A 19353-nucleotide genomic window follows, 5' to 3' on the forward strand; every position below is an offset into this window, starting at 1 on the left:
CTGTGTAACATTCACCATTCCGCCCATGTTTGAACATTCACATTTCCTCAACTCTTCTATGTGTTGACTTTTGTGAAGTAAAAGAGCTGAAACCTTTATCACGTGGGTGAGGTTCATCCGGCTGAACCAAATCACCTACTAGGCAACGCCTGAAAACAATTTTCCAATTTATATACATCTTTTTTACCAGGTAGTTAATTCAACAATGTTTGAGTATGTCCGAATGCTTGCAGACTGGCTGGATTTCCTCCCTAGGGAGTTATTCATGTTTAAATTTATAAGCCCTGTAAATGCCTAGACTTCTATATTCCCTTCTCAAAAATGTTTTCTCTCTGTGTTGAAATAAATTTCAATATATTTACTAACATCGGTTATGCATATTATAAAGCAGATAATGGAAAAACAAAAATATTACTTGTAAATGAAGCTTCTGTTCTTTCTCATCTATATCACTCTTTTCTTCATTTTCATTGGCCTCCTCTTTGGTGTCGATTTCTGTACTAGCCGGGTCTTGCGTCGCATCCTTCTTCATGTCCAGCTCTGCGTTCCTATCGTTGTTTCTAATTTCGATATCTGAAAAAAGTACAAGGTCCAATTATTAAACAAGGCATCGTATTGTTCTTATTCTCGAAGATGGGGGCCGATGCTAAATAAGCCTCTGACGTCACTGCGACCCGCGCAGAACCATTGTGACGGATCCCCGTACCTAAATTAATTCTCGCCCTCCAAACCCAGGGCTTCAGAGAGCCAGACTACGGAGTGGAAGGCGAGTGTTTTCATATCCATGTCTAAATCTCCTCTAAGGCCAGGTCCTTAAGCAAAAACATTGTATTATTTTCACTTATTTGTTAATAGACCATTAAACTAAGCCAATAAAAAAATATGTATCGTATTATCAAAGCCATGATATTTAAAAGTTTTGTCTTTCTGAAAGTACTCCGCGTGTGACGTTTCAAGTTTTCTTTCGCTTTTTCTCAATAAGTTCTGTCGGTTGGTCCGTTGGCGGTAAGTAAGCCGAAAATCATCCACAACACTCTTATCATTAAGTTTGTAAGTGAAAATTCTTGATGGAAGTTCATTGTAATTTATTATATAAATAAAACACGAGTGATACTTTAATTCACAAATTTGGAATATCCAGTGACCGGTTTCATCGCTTTCGCGACATCTTCGAGACTGGTATCTTTATTAAAGAGTTAAATGTATTTATACAGAACAGAGGTAAGGATAGATAATTCAAAGTTATATGTAAGTAAATTAAATAAAGCTATTTTTATCTTAAGGATCATTATCAACAAATTTTCTTTGGGTTCAATCAATTCATTAGTTAACCCAAAGAAAATTTGTTGATACTGATCCTTAAGATAAAAATAGCTTTATTTAATTTACTTACATATAACTTTGAATTATCTATCCTTACCTCTGTTCTGTATAAATACATTTAACTCTTTAATAAAGATACCAGTCTCGAAGATGTCGCGAAAGCGATGAAACCGGTCACTGGATATTCCAAATTTGTGGATTAAAGTATCACTCGTGTTTTATTCATATAATAAATTACAATGAACTTCCATCAAGAATTTCCACTTACAAACCTGTATTTGTTGTTTACCGGTGATGATTCGTCAGTTTGTTTTTTCAGATTTTTTGAAACACAAAATGACTTTTGTAAAACATAAAATCGGGGTGATGAAAAACAAACAAAACCTTAATTGTGGGGAATATTTGCAAGAGAATTTATGGAAAAAATGGGACCTGAACATTTCAGTGTAAAAAGTGGGAAAATGTAAAATGGAGGAATGTAAAAATGAGGTTTTACTGTATTTATTAAATTTGCCAGCTACCCCGCATAAGAATCAATTGGGAATTTTTGTATACGAGGAATATCCGTAAAATAAGTTTCCCTGTTAGCCACGGGCGCGCGGATCTCTGTTACGTGCAATCCGGCAACACTGGATCGTAGCTTGGTCTTCCCCCTCCACATCCCCACCTGGCAGAACTCGCTGCGACGCTCAGTGTCGGTTTGGCAGCCGTAAAGATTGGAGCTCCCGATCGCATCGCCCGCGAGGTGTGAAGTACGCTCCGTGATTCGTTTTTTGTGTGCCAAAGGCCGTTCGGCGACGGAAATTTATTCTCAACTGACAGAAGTATATGGAGTGTTCAAATGGTGCGCAAGTGGTGCAAAGAATTCAAAGAATGTTCATGACGAACAGCAGTCCGGACGGCCATCGGTCAGCGACGAAACGATTGCGAAAGTGGAAGCGGCAATGCTGGCAGATCGAAGACTGACGGTTCGGGAGCTTAGCGAGATGATCCCAGATGTCAGCGAGACAACTATAGACAAGATAACTACATCCAACTACATCCCACACTGTTTGGCGGCCTCTGTGGTGTAGTGGTCAAGACGCTTGACTCACGCACGGAAGGTTCCGGGTTCGATTCCCGGTGAGAACACAAAAATGTGATTTTTCTCAAGCCTGGATGCTCTGTGATGTAATTCACCACTGTAATTAGGCCCCCTGGCCTGTTGTGGTGCAAAAAAAAAAAAAAAGATCCTAACAGAACATTTAGGTTATTCTAAGGTTTCTAAGACGACAGCGTGTTGAAGCGAGCAATACGTTTCTCGCAGACTACAGAGTCGGCAGTGAGGAGTTCTTGGACTCCATTGTCACTGGGGATGAGACGTGGGCCCACTACCTCACACCGGAAACAAAGGAACAATACAAATGGTGGAAACATCCGCAATCGCCGACGCCGTGTAAGTTCAAACAAACGCTGTCTGCCGGCATTTTTATCAAAATCATAGTTTTGATAAAAATTACTTATAAGTTGACTAATTAACAATATAATATACACTTTCTGTAGTAGTACCAAATTTTTTTCAACTACAGTCCTTAAAATATAGCTTGATTAGAATGACAGCCGTCTAACTAATTTCATTAGTGATAGGAAATTACTGATCACTGATCAAATCGATTTTATCAGTTATTTCATGCAATCATGAAACTGTGTTTCTGAAAATTGATATGGAAAACGCAAAAACAAGCCTATTATTGTGTGTTTAACACAATTATTCACCAAAAAATGAGACATTTATACTTTTTTCATGAACAACATCAAATGAATTATTATTTTATTCGATCAATTTGTCCCATCTCTAACGTTTTTGCAAAATGATGTAACCTTGTAAGAACGTCGTTAATAATTAGGTTTATTTTAGTTTTCTTTTAGTTTTAAAGCTGATTTTATATATTAATGTTGATTTATGTTCCAAGCATTGTATTAAAAAAATTAATTAACACGCCAGATACAAATTATTTTTCGTGTTGTCAATATAAATAACTCCTTTGACGTTACAACAAAGTTATGTCAGTTTTTCTGACAACTGTCATTCTAATCATGTTACATTTTAAGGACTATAGGTTTTAATTACGGAGTACACCATAAATATCAAAAGAAAATATTACAAAAAAGTTTGTTACAAAAGATATATTGGGTATTTTTCACTCGGGTCTTTACACCACCAAGCTAATGATATAAATGAATATGATTCCTCCCAAACCTGGTGGTTCGTAGTCTTGATCCCGAAGGTACTCCTCTCCTCCCACGATGAGGGAAATTGAGCGAACTATCTCTATTGTGCAGGTATAGGCAACTGAGATCCCGTAGCCCTCTTGAACCTGGGGTGCCTCGGTGCGGTCGAGCATTTCTAAACTGGAATTCAAAAACTCTGATCAAAACTCACTCTCACGTATTATTTTATTTTACATATACACGCCTTAAAGGCTTCGATTGAATGAAAACGAAGAGGTAAGATAAAGGAAATATTAAGAAAATAAATATTGCGGACAAGATTTGTCTCGTCTTTCTGTGAAAACTGGGGGTATTTATTTATTTATATTTGGATAATTTATATAGCGCCGTTTTTGTCACCTCAAGGGCGCTGGGGGTATTGAATATAATAGATAGCCCAACAGATTGTTGAGTATTTTATATAGCAAAATGAGGTCATGTTGAAACTTTTGATTACTCGGAGCCATTATAAGAATTTTACTTTTTTTTATTTTATTTATTATATATACGGCAGTTACACGAAGAAACATGAATACAAGAAACTGAACAAAAAGAACATAAAACTATGTAGCAAATACAAACAAGGGCAATACAATAATGGTATCTAATATATTCATAAAAACAAAAGAAATAAGACTTCGAGATAAATCCTGCCAATCCAACTACATCCCACACTGTTTTAGAGATCTACGTAAAGTCGGAAGATCTATGCCAAAGAATTCCAAGTCGTGTGATGAATTAACTAATCTACGCATTTACATTTTTTTTTTAATATTTTTTTTTTTGCACCACAACAGGCCAGGAGGCCTAATTACAGTGGTGAATTACATCACAGAGCACCCAGGCTTGAGAAAAATCACATTTTTATTTTTAATTTTTGTGTTCTCACCGGGAATCGAACCCGGAACCTTCCGTGCGTGAGTCTAGTCATTCTGGACATTGGAGCATAAAAGTTGCTCTAGAAGATTTTATAAAGAGCAGATTTTGACTTCTGGTGACACCTAAATTCCCCATTACCTATTAAACACTTAGCCTCACCCTTAACCATTGGTTTTCCCCTCAATTATGATTAATGTACATGCTATGGTTCATAGGATTGTTTTTATTTTCTGCTTAAGTAACTTGAATTATATAACTATATAAGGACATTCAATCGAAATAATCTTCACATTCGTTTGAAAATGCCCTAATAAGGCGAAACAATTGTCACAAAGTTTTTATTTTTATGTGTTTATATTTGTAAAAATAAAATAAAGTGTTCAGTAGACTCAAATCAGTGTTTGATTTCTAATTATAAGTTCAAATACATAAGGTGAATCTCAGTTCTACGTTTCTCCAATGAAGAGAGATAAAGAGATTGCTCTATTCCAAAATAGGAATACTTACCCCCAATAATGCGTAATCCACGATAGCATCATGTAAATTCATTTTATATGCAAAATATTTAAGAAACAGAAGTCGCACAGTTTCCAACAAGTTCTGAAGGCGAGCGGGTATATTTATTGTTTACATGCTAAGAAGGTTGGGAGATACATACTAAGTCCACTTGGCTGTCCCGGGAGGGAATGTGACACACATGGGTAGCCAGACTCCTTTCCAGAAAAATCCGGCCTGCTGTGGTACTCCTGTCATACCTAAAATATAACAAAATCAAAGCTTGAAAAAATTCAATATTGACGGGGAAATTTTGCCGAAATCACCTAACCTTTCGAATACCTAGCGTCAATACGAACTATTGTCAGAATTTGTTTTTACATAGATCGTGTTTCACTTTTAACAGCTTTTTTAACCATATAGATATCTATCGTACAGGATTACAATTATTTAAAAATAGTGGATTGAAAGCTTTTGAATAAAACTCCCGTTGATCCCCTTTTCTCTTACATTACATACATTAATATTATTAATTTTAATAAAAATTTTCTACTGAAATTTGTATTACTGCGAAAATCGCTTTACTGAAATTTTACCAACTACCTTCGGTTAAAATCTTCTCCTTATATTGCTTTTTCAAATTTTAAATATTACTTGCTTTACCTGTTATTCTTTCTTTTTTCTCTGCTGCATTGACATGTTTTTATACTTTTAAACTACTTTTAATTACTTATATTGTATATGTATATAAAATCAATATATTGCTGCTCTTACTATGTGTCATTAATTTTGAATATGTTTTTAAATTGACTTAAATTTATTTTCTTATTTAAAGATTCTTCTCATCATTTCTTTGAATCCCTTAAAATATGTATGTGTATATTTTTGTTTTTCCTTTTAAAAAAAAACATTATTATTATTTTATTTTTACATCGGAGCATGTTTTTCATTCTTTATTTTAATTCTTAACCTTTAATTACTTTTACAAATTTTCTTCATTTTTTTTACTTTAATTTTTAAACAACTTCTATTTATGTTTTTTTTCCTTCTCTTTTTAGTACTTTCATTAAAAACCTTACATATAATTACTTTATAATATGGAAACTTCACTGGTCCATTAGAGTTAGGTCTAACCGTGTAAAATATAAAACTATGTAACTGTACTGTATGTTTCCTAAATAAAAAAATAAAATAAAAAACCTTTGCTCAGCAAATCATTACTCTGTTCGGTAGTAAATATATTAGTGAATAATTTTTTTCGATTTTGCATTTCCGAAAAAACAAACATCGTTCTCGGTTACCAGGTTCATATTTAGACGCAATTCTATCCATCTCAACTTTAAAAATGCAAGCTATATAATATAAAAAAAGTTGCAATTAGCTTTTTCTTTTTAAAACTAAAAAAATCATACACAAATATTGTAGGTATGCTTTTATGACATATGGCCCAAATGCGGTTTGCAAATCACAATCATATTTTTGAAAAATGCGCCTGATGTTAAACATCTATTATCTCAGTTTGAGGTTGGTGTGGCTTCACACATTTATCATAACACCGTCCATGTACACTTACCAACCGGTGTGTTAACTTGAGATGCGACAAAAAGACTTTGGAGATACGCTCCTATCGCGTTAACTATGTCTTGGAATATATTGGTTGCGTGCGGCCTCAGGTCGTAGCACTCACAGAAGGAGGTCAGCAACTCTAAACAAAAAAAAAAAACAGACATTTTGACTTTTCAGTAGTTTGAATACAATTTTACTGAAACATGCAATAAATATAAGAGGTATCTTGAAACAAAAATGGAATTGACTGATCTGGAAGAGTGGAAAAAGTTTTCTCTGTTGAGCAGTAGGGTTGATAAAAATTACACCATGATGGGAACCCTAATTTTAAAAAAAACTACAATAATCAGTATTTGAAACAGTTAAGTATTTCAAAAAACAAAATGGAGTTTTTCAATTGCAAATTGATGTGGGGACCAGAGAGTAAGTGACGACAATAAGTTATTGTCTATGCGCACACACCCAATAGACCAAGGGCGTGCAACGCATCAGTCACCCTTCTCTGTCTCCAATAGCATTCCAATCTACAACATAAGATCTTTTTTTTATTTCTGAACCCACTACATTTTTGTGTGTGCAAAAAACTTCAATTGTAAGTAACTTTAGATTTTATTTATTTCTTCCTTGAGGTTATTTTCGAGTAGTCTAATTTTTGGAGACACCCCACATTCTGGGTCGTTTGCCCTGTGTCGTTTGTTCTAATTGCCGACGTTTTGGATTGCATCGCAGCCACCATCAATTCCGATGATGGACATTGAGATGCGATTCGAAACGCAGCACGTACTGCAATCGACAATGCTCCGATTTGTGGAGCGACGAGAGTGAGCAGAAGAGGGGTGGCAAGTGGCGCATCTAGATCTATTCTGCAGAAGTAAGCAACCATTTGTTTTTTTTTTTTAATATTTTTTTGTAGTTGTTAAATGTTTTTATAATATGTACAATGTACAATATATGCACATATAAGGGCGGGTATATTGCCTCAAGGCAATTTCTTCCTACCTACCCAAACCGTTCAGTTTGAGAAAATTACAAGTACATGGACATATTCTAAGGAATTATACTGAATCTTATAAATGTATACAAAAATTAACACTCCTATAAAGAGGGAAGGAAAGAAGAGGAGAAAGGAACAGCTCAAATAGTTAGATAGTGACATTTCAAACTTGATTTAAATGTAAATAAGGAAGGGGCATCTCTAACATTAGTGGGTAGATTATTCCACAATCGAGCAGCTACAACTGTGAAAGAGGAGGCAAGAAAATTAGAGCGGTGAAAGGGTATTAAAAGGGTTCTCTCGTTACTGAAACGAATATATGTTCATAAATACATCTTGTTCATACCGATTATCGCGATTTCTGATGTGACAGGGTTTAATTTACATGCTATAAATTTATGCAAATTGTAAAAAAAAAATAATAATGAGAAATACAAATGAACATTTTTATGAACTCAAGAACCAACCCGGTCTGATAACCATCTTATGCAAGACTTCCAGAGCAAGCGCCCGTTGCCACAGAGGTTTGTCGGGATCCAGAAATTTTATGGTGAGAGAAAGGAAAATCTCACACTCCGTCACCTGAAATCAAAACAAATAGTTTTTATCAACAATATGTCGTGGGTATACTGGCAAAAAAATGTTAACTTGAAAATATGCGGATTTGATTTAATGATGAAGTTTTGTAAAGTTTTTAAAAATATAGTTGATTAAAATGACAGCTATCAAACTAATGTCACTAGTGATCAAATCGATTTTATCGGTTTTTTCATGCAAACATGAAACTCTGTTTCCGAAAATTGATATACAAACGCAAAAAAAGCCTATTATAGTGTGCTTCAGGCAGTTATTCACCAAAAAATTAGACATTTATACTTTTTTTCATGAAAAACATCAAATTAATAATTTTTTTATTAAATCAATTTGTCCCATCTCTAACATTTTTGCAAAATGATGTAACCTTGTAAGGACATTGTTAATAATTAGGTTTATTTTAGTTTTAAAGCTGATATTTTATACATTTATGTTGATTTATATGTAAAGCATTGTACTAAAAAAATAAATTAACATGCCAGATACGAATGATTTTTCGTGTGTCAATATAAATCACTCCTTAGACGTTACTTCGAAGTTATGTCGTCACTTTTGCTGACAACTGTTATTCTAATCAAGCTATATTTTAAGGACTGTACGTCATATTAAATTTCATATATTTGTAGTTTTAAAAATAAATTTAAAGTTAAGTCGTATACCGTTTTATTCAGGCTAAAAGCTTTAAATAACTTCATATTTACTTAATTTAAATTAAGAAACGGAAAAATTAAAAACACGTTCTCAAATGAGCACTTAACATCTACTTATATTTAAATAAGATATAAAATAGTAAAATTGGAACAAAACTTAATTGCTTGAATTCTCAAAACAGGGATTTGAGAGTTAAAGTTTTTTGCCAGTATACCCGCGATATTGTCGACGGAAATCCATCCTTCTATATTCCCTTCTCAAAACATCTTCGAAGATATTTACTGGATGACCGGATTTGATTCCTACCAGTATGGAGTGGTAGTGGTGCAGGATGGAGGACAGCATGCGCAGCAGGCGGCACGTGAGCGGGAAGTGCGGGCGCAGCTGGTGGTGCGCCGGCGCCGTCTGCCCCCCTCCGGCGCCGCCCGCTCCGGCCCCCGCCCCCCCGCGGTACTTCACGTTGGGCGAGAACAGGCGGATGATCAGCGGGCACACGTGCTCCTTCAGCAGGAAGCGGAACTCGGCCATCTGGAAGGGAAGGACACGTGACGATGACACAAAATTCCCATTCGCAAGTTTAGAAATACTGTTCCTCGGACATCGCAGCCACATCTTTGCCTCTAATCGGTTGAGATGTGGCTTCACAGAATAATGCTTCGTATACTGTGAACAGATTTGGTCAGCAATGTAGAGGTCCCGAGAAGAGCTAAATGCATTATTAAAATGTATAAAGGTACGTAATATTTCCTATCTGGGTCACATCGTATGTGGAGACAAGTATGAACTTCTCCAACTTATAAAAGAAAATACAGGTATGTTAATTTTAATTTTTGAAATTGACTAAATACCTACACTATACTATGAAGAGAGGAGGGAGTAAAAGTGAGAAGAAAAAAATGAGGAGAAAGGAAAAACCCAAATATTCAGATAGTGACATTTTGCAGGTTACCTTGAAGAATATTTCCGAGTAGTCTGTGAGTATAGTTTCCAGGAGTTCAAGGCCAAAGGTCTTTGAGATATCAGTTACTCCGACCAGCCAATGTGGCTGATCTCCATTCACCAACTGCACAATATCCTAGAAACATAAACAAAAGTTTAGGGTTAATAAATCATTGCAATGCGTCTTAATACTGGGTTTAAATTTTTTAAACTCAAAACACCATGTGGGGCGAATATTGTCTTTTAAAAAACTGATCCTCAATTAGTCATATAAATAAGTGGAAGTGTGCCAAATATTTTTATTAATTAATTTATAGTTACACTTACATGATACTTAATTAATACTAATTTAAACCTAATTATATCACTAATTATAATGAAATTCCATCAAGAGTTGTCAATAAATAACAACATTTGACACCAATTTAATCAAAGTATGTAGCAAAATGAAAAAAAAAATCCCAAGTTTTAAGCCACACTAACTCAAGCACCAATATTAAAGATAGAAACTAAATAAGAAAAAAAATCTGTATGGCTAATTTAAAAATTTAAAAAAATATATGCCAGAGAAACATAACCGCATGAGCTATCAGTTTACATAATTTATTTCTTTTTCATTTACATTAAGAAAAATTGTAACATTAACCGTAGCCTTAGTCAGTTCATATTATAAAAAAGTCATAAATGTTTGATGATTTAGATAAAATTATGAATAAAACTTATTGGTTAAATTTCACTTTTATTTACTGAACATTTTTTAAAACTTATGTAAACTTCCATATCATAAAATAAAGGTATTGTGCTAAGTTAATCTGCTAAAAAGTGTATTTCCCACTCTGTTACTTCTTCCATATGTTCTTTCCTTGCCATTTAAATAATAAAAATTACTAGGAGTTAATCCCAATTTCAATATAAAACTTTCTAAAAAATAAACAGTTTTTGGAAACCAGTTGTAATAATATTTATGTTGTCTGTCCCTTAATAAAATACTTATGTGATCTTCATATACCCAAACCTTGTAACAAATATAATAAAAGTTCAAAATGTTGTAGACAATTTACCAGTCCGAACCGGGAGAAAGCGCTCGTTGGGCAAAATTAAATAAAAGTTAAACTAAACCAAGAAGTTTTATTGATAATTTTATTTATAATTTTATCTAAATCATTAACTATGGAAATATCTGCAAAAAACATCAATATAATCATAAATGTTTGGAAGCCATTTTGCCAAAAACTGTTTAAATGTCGCTTAAGTTCCTCTGGCTCTCAAATAACATAAATCAAACTAAAGTATTTGTGAAATACCTGAAACATAAGGTAAGCATCAGCAGCGCAGGGTCGAAGGTCTTTGGGGGCCTTACTATTGGCCGGCTTTAGGTCGGCTGGATTCATTTCGCGAAAGGTGTCCCCTAGAATTTATAATAATCAATTACAATTAATAATAATATTTATACCGGCGATTCGGTGGCACCAAAATGTTGCTAAAAACATACTGCAAAAAATTTAACTTTTACAACCAAAATATTCTTCACATTTTTGTATGAAATGTATAAAAATCTATAAAAAACGGTTTGAACTAAAATATTATAACTACTTGAATTTTTTGAAACGATTATTGTAGGCATAATTTAACCATATATTTAATAAAAATACCACAATTTTTGTGATTTAAAATGCTTGTATTTCTTTTTAAATACCAAATTTAACTTAAATACTTTGACTTTATATGAGACCCTGAGTACCTAAGTTTAGTCTAAATTTCAAGAGGCGTAATCTGATGGACGAAAAGTAATTATATTTTAGTTATACAAAACGTTTAAGAATATTTTTTTATCAGAAACAGCTGAGTAAATTATTGTTATTATATAATGTTCATTTACAATTTTTTAAATGTCAAATTTGTATGACTTCATTACGTTATATCAGAGACTACAGTTTTAACTTTGTGGTCAAACATTTTAACTAGTGTTAGCAAAAATCATTATTACTATAATTTGCTAACTTTTCAATGTCTACCGGTTACGAGACATACCAAACTCTTCATCAGAATTCTCGCCACATTAACATGTAAATACTTAAGACTTTATAAAAGTGCCGTGCCAAAAAACGTAGCATGATAAATGCTTCTGCAAGGGTGCAAAAGAGCCATTTGTGGCGAACACACTGCTTCTATGTTCAGTAGCTGTACTGTATAGGTTAATTAAAAAAATATTTTTACTATTTGGTAACCTAAAAATTAAAATTGCTACGTATGGTAAGTCTGACAGACAAAAGGTTAGTTACACCGTTACTCGAATATAAGCTTAGTGATCTAGGGTTAAAAGTGTTTCTACATGGCAATTTTTCAATGCTCTTGGACTGGCAACTGAAGGATAAAACTGATCATCTTACCTTCCATGTAACAAAAATGAACTAGAATTGGAGTATCAATACAGTGTCCTATGCACCACTAGGTACGAACAGGGAAATTATCATGATTGATGATCAAGAAATACCTACAAAAAACGTAAATATTTTTAACAGTTTGTTGATTGTAAAATGAATCTTACAAACCTTTGCAGTCGTTGGCAGCTCTTTCAAACACTAAGGAGACCAGTTGTCTCACCGTGGCCCCCGCTGCGTGCTGCGCCCCCCCGGGAGCCTCCTGCAGGCGCAAGCACACTACCAGAGTCTGAAATCCAAACCAATCAGTAATTAATATACTATTTATGCTGTGATTTTCCGTGTTGAACAATTTATTTTTATTTTTAATATTTTGCACTAAATCAAATTAATATAGTATCTCAAAGTTTCAACTGTCTTCATAATGGTATTGTCATGTTATGTAACTGTGAAAAAATGGGTGTAGTAAATGAATATGTGTATTTGGGCATTACTATTGATTTTTTTTTGAATGGGATAAACATATTACCAAATTATGTAAAAGATTAAGGACAGTTATAGGCAGCATGTTTAGAATAAAATATTTTGTACCAATAAAAACATTAAGACTTATTTATCCATCATTAGCGGAATCAATTATTAGGTATGGTATTACCAGTTGGGGCCTTTCTTGTAAAACCAACATTAAAAAAATTCAATCTTTACAAAACTCGGCTCTTAAATTAATTAAAGATTAGCTAGAATTGATAAGGAAGAGGTACCCGAACTTTTTAAAAAGCAAGGGTGCCTGTCTGTACATGCTATTTATGACTATTCTATATCATGACCTAGCTCTCGGAACTCTTGCAACCCACCCACAGAAGCCCAGGGTTCCGCAGAACAACTTTTAGGACCCGCTGATCTAAGGTATACGGTGATTGAAGTCTGAAATAGACATTTTCAAAATCTCATCAGAAATAAATGTAGTAACTTAGGTAAAAACTTGTGCAAATGCCAGTCTTGTCATGCTTGTGCGCCTTTTACAGGCATTTTATTAAAAAATCTTTTTATAATCCCAGATAAAATAAGTTCAATTTTAACTGTAATTCAATCAAACTTAGGGAATATTTCAAAACGCTAGAGTTGCATGGCGTCAAACAAATTGATATTAAGGTTTTCCCTTTTCAAAAAATGGCCTAAAATTTCGCAGTCTACTGGGTACTGCCATAGCAGCATCTAAAGGCACTTAAAAGGTTTAAAAATTGCCGACACTTATTTGAAGACTTTTAGTTAGTTGCGAAGTGCACTCACTCTAGCTAAGGTGTCGCCCCTCACGAGGTCCGAAGTTGTGAGCAGTAAGGCTGCGGTCTGCAGCAGACGGGGCTCGAGTCCTCCGCAGGCCCCCAGCGCGGCCAGGCAGTCCACAATATGCCGAGCCCCCCTGGCGTCCACCCCGCGACCGGCAATGAGACGCTGCATCGTCCCGAGACAGAACTGGAAACAAAAAATACAAAATACATTTAAAGCCGTTGTTTGAAACAAGTTGCTTTATAAAGCCAAAATCTACAGATTACTCTTTTTTAAATAATTTGTTTTTTTTATTTATCAATATATTTCATAAATTGTACATGTTTTTTTTATTCTATCCAAATCTACTTTTATACATCTAGTAAATGTTATAACTGTAACTCTCCAAAAAAAGGGACTAGCTCTTGTGCTTGAAGAGTGACTTACACTGTTATAGTTGTTTATTTATAAGAGTTTATATAATTTTAAATATGAGTACATGAGAAAAAAAAATATAGGATATATAAAGAAAAAAACATAAAACAATAATACATTCATACTAATTAAAATTTAATGGAGTTTTTACATGTGTTCAAAAAATTTCTTTAGATACTTATACTTTAAATTTATTTATTGATATATGATTTTTAAAAGTTTTTAGTTCTGGGAAGATTATTATAATTTTTTACACCTTTGAAGACAAAGCTATTTTGACCATGACTTGTGTGGAATTTAGGAATTTTAATATTATGTTGGTATCTGAGTGACTTATTTATCTCAAATTCTTTTAATTTTTCTTCTTTATAAATTTGTATAATGGAATTTATTTTATTCTACTGTATGAACTTTAAATAATTTATACGGAATTTCCGTATTGAATGATGAGGGTTTCTTTAAAAATACTTTAATAATTAATCTTTGTACTATTTTAAAAGGGTTTAATATATTGGCATATGCACCACCCCATCCTACAATATTATATTGGAACAAAGATCGTACAATTGAGTTAATAGTTTTTTGAACAAAGTGTAAAAAATAAATAAAAAAATATTGGTTTACTGTTTAAGCTAGCTCTGAATTACATTCTTGAAAAATGATAAAAGAGTAAAATAAAAAAACTGTTTGTAAATATTTTTAAGAATATATATTTTTTCTGCTTGTGGTATTTCTTAAGGTGCAAACCAGGTTCCTGTGAATATGATTATGCAAAACCACATTGCTCCTTTTCTTTTCTTAAAAAAAAGATTTTTCCTTGGTCTCCAAACATTTAAATTACAATTTTTTTTAATGATTTTTCTTGGGTTAGTGACTTTAGCCTGATAACATACCTTTATGATTTTTATATCCTTTGATTCACATCCTTGCACCAGTGGGTACAGAATCTGATTCACTACTCCATACAGAGATGCTTGAGGGTTATTTGATGCCAATGACAGCTTTTCAATTGCTTCGTCACATGACTAAAATACAAAAATATATTTAATTATACTAATAATGTAGTGATAATTTTAAGACACAATATTTTGAATTTGTCCAAATGTTTGTAGATAAAAACTGGATTTTTCCCCCTAGGAGTTATTAAGATTTCATTTCTAAATTTATTTCAACAGAGAGGGAAAACATTTTTGAGAAAGGAATATGGAAGTCTAGGCATTCACAGTTATGACCTATCATTGGCTGGTTTAAGTAGCTACTTTACCCACTGTGTAATATTCACCATTCTGCCCATGTTTGAACATCCACATTTCCTCAACTCTTCCATCTGTTGACTTTTGTGAAGGAAAAGAGCTGAAACCTTTATCACGGCTGAACCAAATCACCTACTAGGCAACGCCTGAAAACAATTTTCTAATTTTTATACTTCTTCTTTTACCGGGTAGTAATTCAACACAGATGGAAGAGTTGAGGAAATGTGGATGTTCAAACATGGGCAGAATGGTGAATGTTACACAGTGTGTAAAGTGGCCACTTAAACTAGCCAATGACAGGTCATAAGCCCTGTAAATGCCTAGACTTCCATATTCCCCTCTCGAAAACGTTTTCCCTCTCTGTTGAAATACATTTAAATATGAACAACTCCCCAGGGAGAAAATCCAGCCAGTCTTCAAGCATTTGGACATACTCAAACATTGTTTAATTTAATTTCATTTATTTATTTTTAGTCACATTGAGAACATTACAGAGTATCCAATTAATTCTCAACACGTTACAAAATATACATTTCAGATTTATTCAATAGAAAAGAGAAAAAATAAGTCATGTAAAATTGACATACATATTACAATTCTGAAATTGCCCTCTTAAGAGTAATCCCAATGAAATATGGAACTCCAGGCAAGGCTAATGACCTGTCATTAGCTGGTTCAAGCGGCCAACCAACTGGGTTGTTTTTCAGGTGTTGCCTAGTGGTAAAATAATTCAGTCAGATGAATCTCACCTACATTAATAAAGGTTTTAGTTCTTTAATTTCACTAAAATCAAGAGCGAAAGTACTTCCTCCACATACCCGAAAACAGTCTTAGTTTCGCTCATACAAAAAAGCAATGTTTTTGTGTCAATAAACAAGTTACCTACTCTTTTAAAATGGTCAATTTTTCAATTTCATATATCGCAGTTATAATTTAATTTAACTCTACTATTTTCACTGCCCCTTTCACTAGGAGTTCGGAAAATTACATGGAGTACCTTTTTCGGATATTGTCATTCCTCCCCATGATCACATTGCAAACACAAACTAAAATCAATAGATGGAGGAATTAAAGAAATATGGATGTTCTAAAATAAGCAAAATGGTGAATGTTACACAGTGTGTAAAGTGGCCACTTAAACCAGCCAATGACTGGTCATAATCCTGTAAATGCTTTATTAACTTCTCTAAAATGTTCCCTATTTCTGTTGCAATGGTTCTGGTTCTATTTCATACACAGAACTGTATTCTTCATCCACATGAACACGGAAAAAATGCTGGTACCGGTTGATGAAACAAAAATTGAATTTTGAATAGATATTCAAAATATTGTCGACGCAATCTGAAATTCTAGAAAAGCTATTAACGCCTTAATTCACATTTTCAATGGATTTCAAATTAGCAATTCTAATGTATAAATGTTTATATTGTTGTTACGAACGCACTGTGAAATAATAAACAAATATACACTGGAAAAAATAAGAATAGAACATAATTATTGAGCAATGGCTAGAGGAATATACAAGATATTTGAGAATTTCCTCTCTGCATGATATTATAGACCATCCAACACGCAATCTCATAATTACTATCTGTACAATTCTACTGGACAATGTATAAACATACCTCCCGAATTTGTGGATACTTTTTCTTCGTCTCGAGGCTGAGGTTTTTAAAGTCATTCTGCAGGACTTCTAAGAACTTCTTTGTGGAGTCATCACCGGTTACCGGCGCGACGAACGCCATCCTCTTTTGTTTATAATATTTCCTTTAATAAAACCATTATATGCGGCAGCGAAACTGCCATGTACACAAATTGACAGTTGTCAAATTGCTGTGCGGCGAGTGTTGCTATAAGAATTAAAAATATGCACACAACTTATGTTTTTCAAGTTCTTGATTTCAATAGCAGCGCCCCACCCATTTTAAATATCTACCTCACCAAAATGTAGCAAATACCTACTAAAACTATTGCACAAAAATATTAAATTTACTAAAGATATAAAAGTATTTAGCGTAACTTGCAGGTTTTTATAAAATTTTAGAAAATAATATGTTTTGGAACCAAAGCTTCATTTATAGAAAAGCATTGACGAACTTTGGAGCAATTTTTTTTTACTCGATTATATATTTTTTCGACATAGAGATACTGTCATCTGTCAAAAAATATTTTACCTCAACAAAATTACATAATTTTTTTTATCTATTTGAAGTGAGGAAGTTCAGTATTTAAAAAAAAAAGGCTATAAAACCAAGCAAAAAATTAATGTATTTTTACGTATTTGCACTATTATCGCTATATCATTGGTTGATTTGGAAGAACTTGTGATGTCATTTAAAGTGGTTCGTTTCTATTAAAAACCGTTTTAATATTTTTTTCATACATTCTAGAGAAACTTAGCAGTATAATTATTTAAATTTTTAATCCGTGTAAGAAAACATTTTTATAGTTAATTTCCCATAGCACTGTACCTCTTCATTTAATTTTATGGATACAGTTTCCACAATGTTTTTAAAAGCATAATATACCCAATATCCTAGCTAGCTTTTGTAATTTTATTTTTCTGTTTCTAACTTCACTTTGATCAATTTATTATTTTTCCCTACGCGAGTAAATTTTAATTGTGTTACAAAAATAACTGTCAATCTGTTTTCCCACAGGAAATAATAATAAAAGAAGAGTTGGGTGTTGATTTATACAAAACGCCACACCACTCTATTTTTGTATACAGAAGTCACTTCTTCTATATTCACACATCTTCGAATTTTGACACATCCATTTATTGGATTTGGTCATGTCGTAACTTTTTTGGTTTTCCTCATCTTATTCATCCATCAATATTTGAGTACTAAATATTTAAAGTATTTTTCTGTCTATTCGCTCTACACATCCAAACCAACCTACACTCTTTTCTAGAACGCTTGTCAGAGCCAGAGTTTATAGATAGTTTTACTCGCTGAATAGGGAATCAGGGATCACCTTACCTTCATGTGACAAAAATGATTAAGATACACTGCTATTGGTGTACCAATGCAGTGCTCTATGCATTATTAGGTGCAGAAAGGGAATAAATAATAATAATAATAAATTTTGACAATTTTTATAGCGCCGTTTTCGTGAATAATCACTTCAAGGGCGCTGTACATTATACTTAATTCTATCAGCTTACTCTTAATTACTATTCACTTACACACAAATTTTATAAATTACCCATACACATATGTATTATGTTTGTATTCCTTTTAAGCAGTAGCACTTTTCAAATCAGGAAACGATTTCACAAATAAATGAGTTTTAAATTTTTTTCTAAAAAGCGATTCTGTTGCACAATTTCGTAGTTCTGAAGGTAAGGCATTCCACGCCAAAGATCCGGCTATTGCAAAAGCTCTATCACCAAATTTGGAACCCTGGTTGCGTAATTGGGGTAGTATCACCTTCCCTACAGCAGAACAGGAGGCTGAGCGGAGAGTGTGGCGCCTATCTGCCAACTCATCCGGAATGCAGAGTTCCTTAAGGTATTGAGGAGCCGTGTTATGCATTGTTTTATACATTAACCAACACAGCTTATACTCAACCCTTTCAGGAAAACGTAGCCAGTGCAGAATTTGAAGCAACTGTGTAATATGATCGTACTTTGATACACCAAAGATCAGCCTAGCAGCTGCATTCAGAATCGACTGCAATCGTTCCATTTTATATTTAGGAATGCCAGCATATATTCCATTGCAATAATCGACTCGTGATATCGCAAATGCGTTTACTAAGAGACGGGCCGCCTCATTAGGTAGATGTTTTTGAATACACCTAATTTGCCTTAGCTGGTAAAAACATGCGCTGGTGATACTTCTTGGACCAGTTAGTTTTATCAACGAGTTTGTATTATTTTATTTTTTTTCCTCTCATTTAAATAAGATTCCAGAAATAATAAGTAATATTCAAAATAAAAATTATAATCGGACAATTAGAAAATAAATAAATCTGGTATATTAAAACAACTCCAGTTGATTGCAGTCGATAATATTAACACCATTCAGATATTATACAGGGTGTTCTTTAAACCCTGTCACATCCAAAACCATGATGATCAGTATAGGCGAGAAGACATATTAGCATATTTAAAAAAATAATTAGAACGAAGAAAATTTAAAAAAATTAAATATAAAAACAAACAAATGGTAGCTTACTTCTGCAGGGGAGAAACGAGAGGGGCGCGGTCGTGCGGTTGACGGTGTATCCGACTCCCTCCTCCTCGTTTCTCCCCAGCAGAAGTAAGCAACCATTTGTTTTTTTCTATATTTTATTTTTTTCTATATTTAGTCATTCTAAA

At 33.4% G+C, this 19353-nt stretch overlaps 1 protein-coding gene across 2 annotated transcripts in view; it reads right to left on the bottom strand.

Annotated features, from left to right (window-relative positions):
- The window catches only part of mon2 (Mon2 homolog, regulator of endosome-to-Golgi trafficking), a 55426-nt gene extending 38579 nt beyond the window's left edge, over positions 1-16847 (bottom strand). For both annotated transcript variants that reach the window (XM_088243707.1, XM_088243708.1), the window contains exons 1-12: positions 16652-16847; positions 14667-14798; positions 13363-13545; positions 12244-12361; positions 10996-11099; positions 9702-9827; positions 9059-9280; positions 7975-8089; positions 6521-6652; positions 5111-5207; positions 3563-3714; positions 416-573 (exon numbers count right to left, since the gene is read on the bottom strand). In XM_088243707.1, coding sequence (XP_088099833.1) covers positions 416-573; positions 3563-3714; positions 5111-5207; positions 6521-6652; positions 7975-8089; positions 9059-9280; positions 9702-9827; positions 10996-11099; positions 12244-12361; positions 13363-13545; positions 14667-14798; positions 16652-16771 — 1659 coding nt within the window. In that variant the 5' untranslated portion in view covers positions 16772-16847. The remainder of the gene's footprint in view (positions 1-415; positions 574-3562; positions 3715-5110; positions 5208-6520; positions 6653-7974; positions 8090-9058; positions 9281-9701; positions 9828-10995; positions 11100-12243; positions 12362-13362; positions 13546-14666; positions 14799-16651) is intronic.
- Positions 16848-19353: the final 2506 nt, after the last annotated feature.

Source organism: Micrasema longulum, unplaced genomic scaffold, assembly GCF_059751315.1.
Source record: "Micrasema longulum isolate JH-2025_06_02 unplaced genomic scaffold, ASM5975131v1 h1tg000225l, whole genome shotgun sequence".
Lineage (NCBI taxonomy): Eukaryota > Metazoa > Arthropoda > Insecta > Trichoptera > Brachycentridae > Micrasema > Micrasema longulum.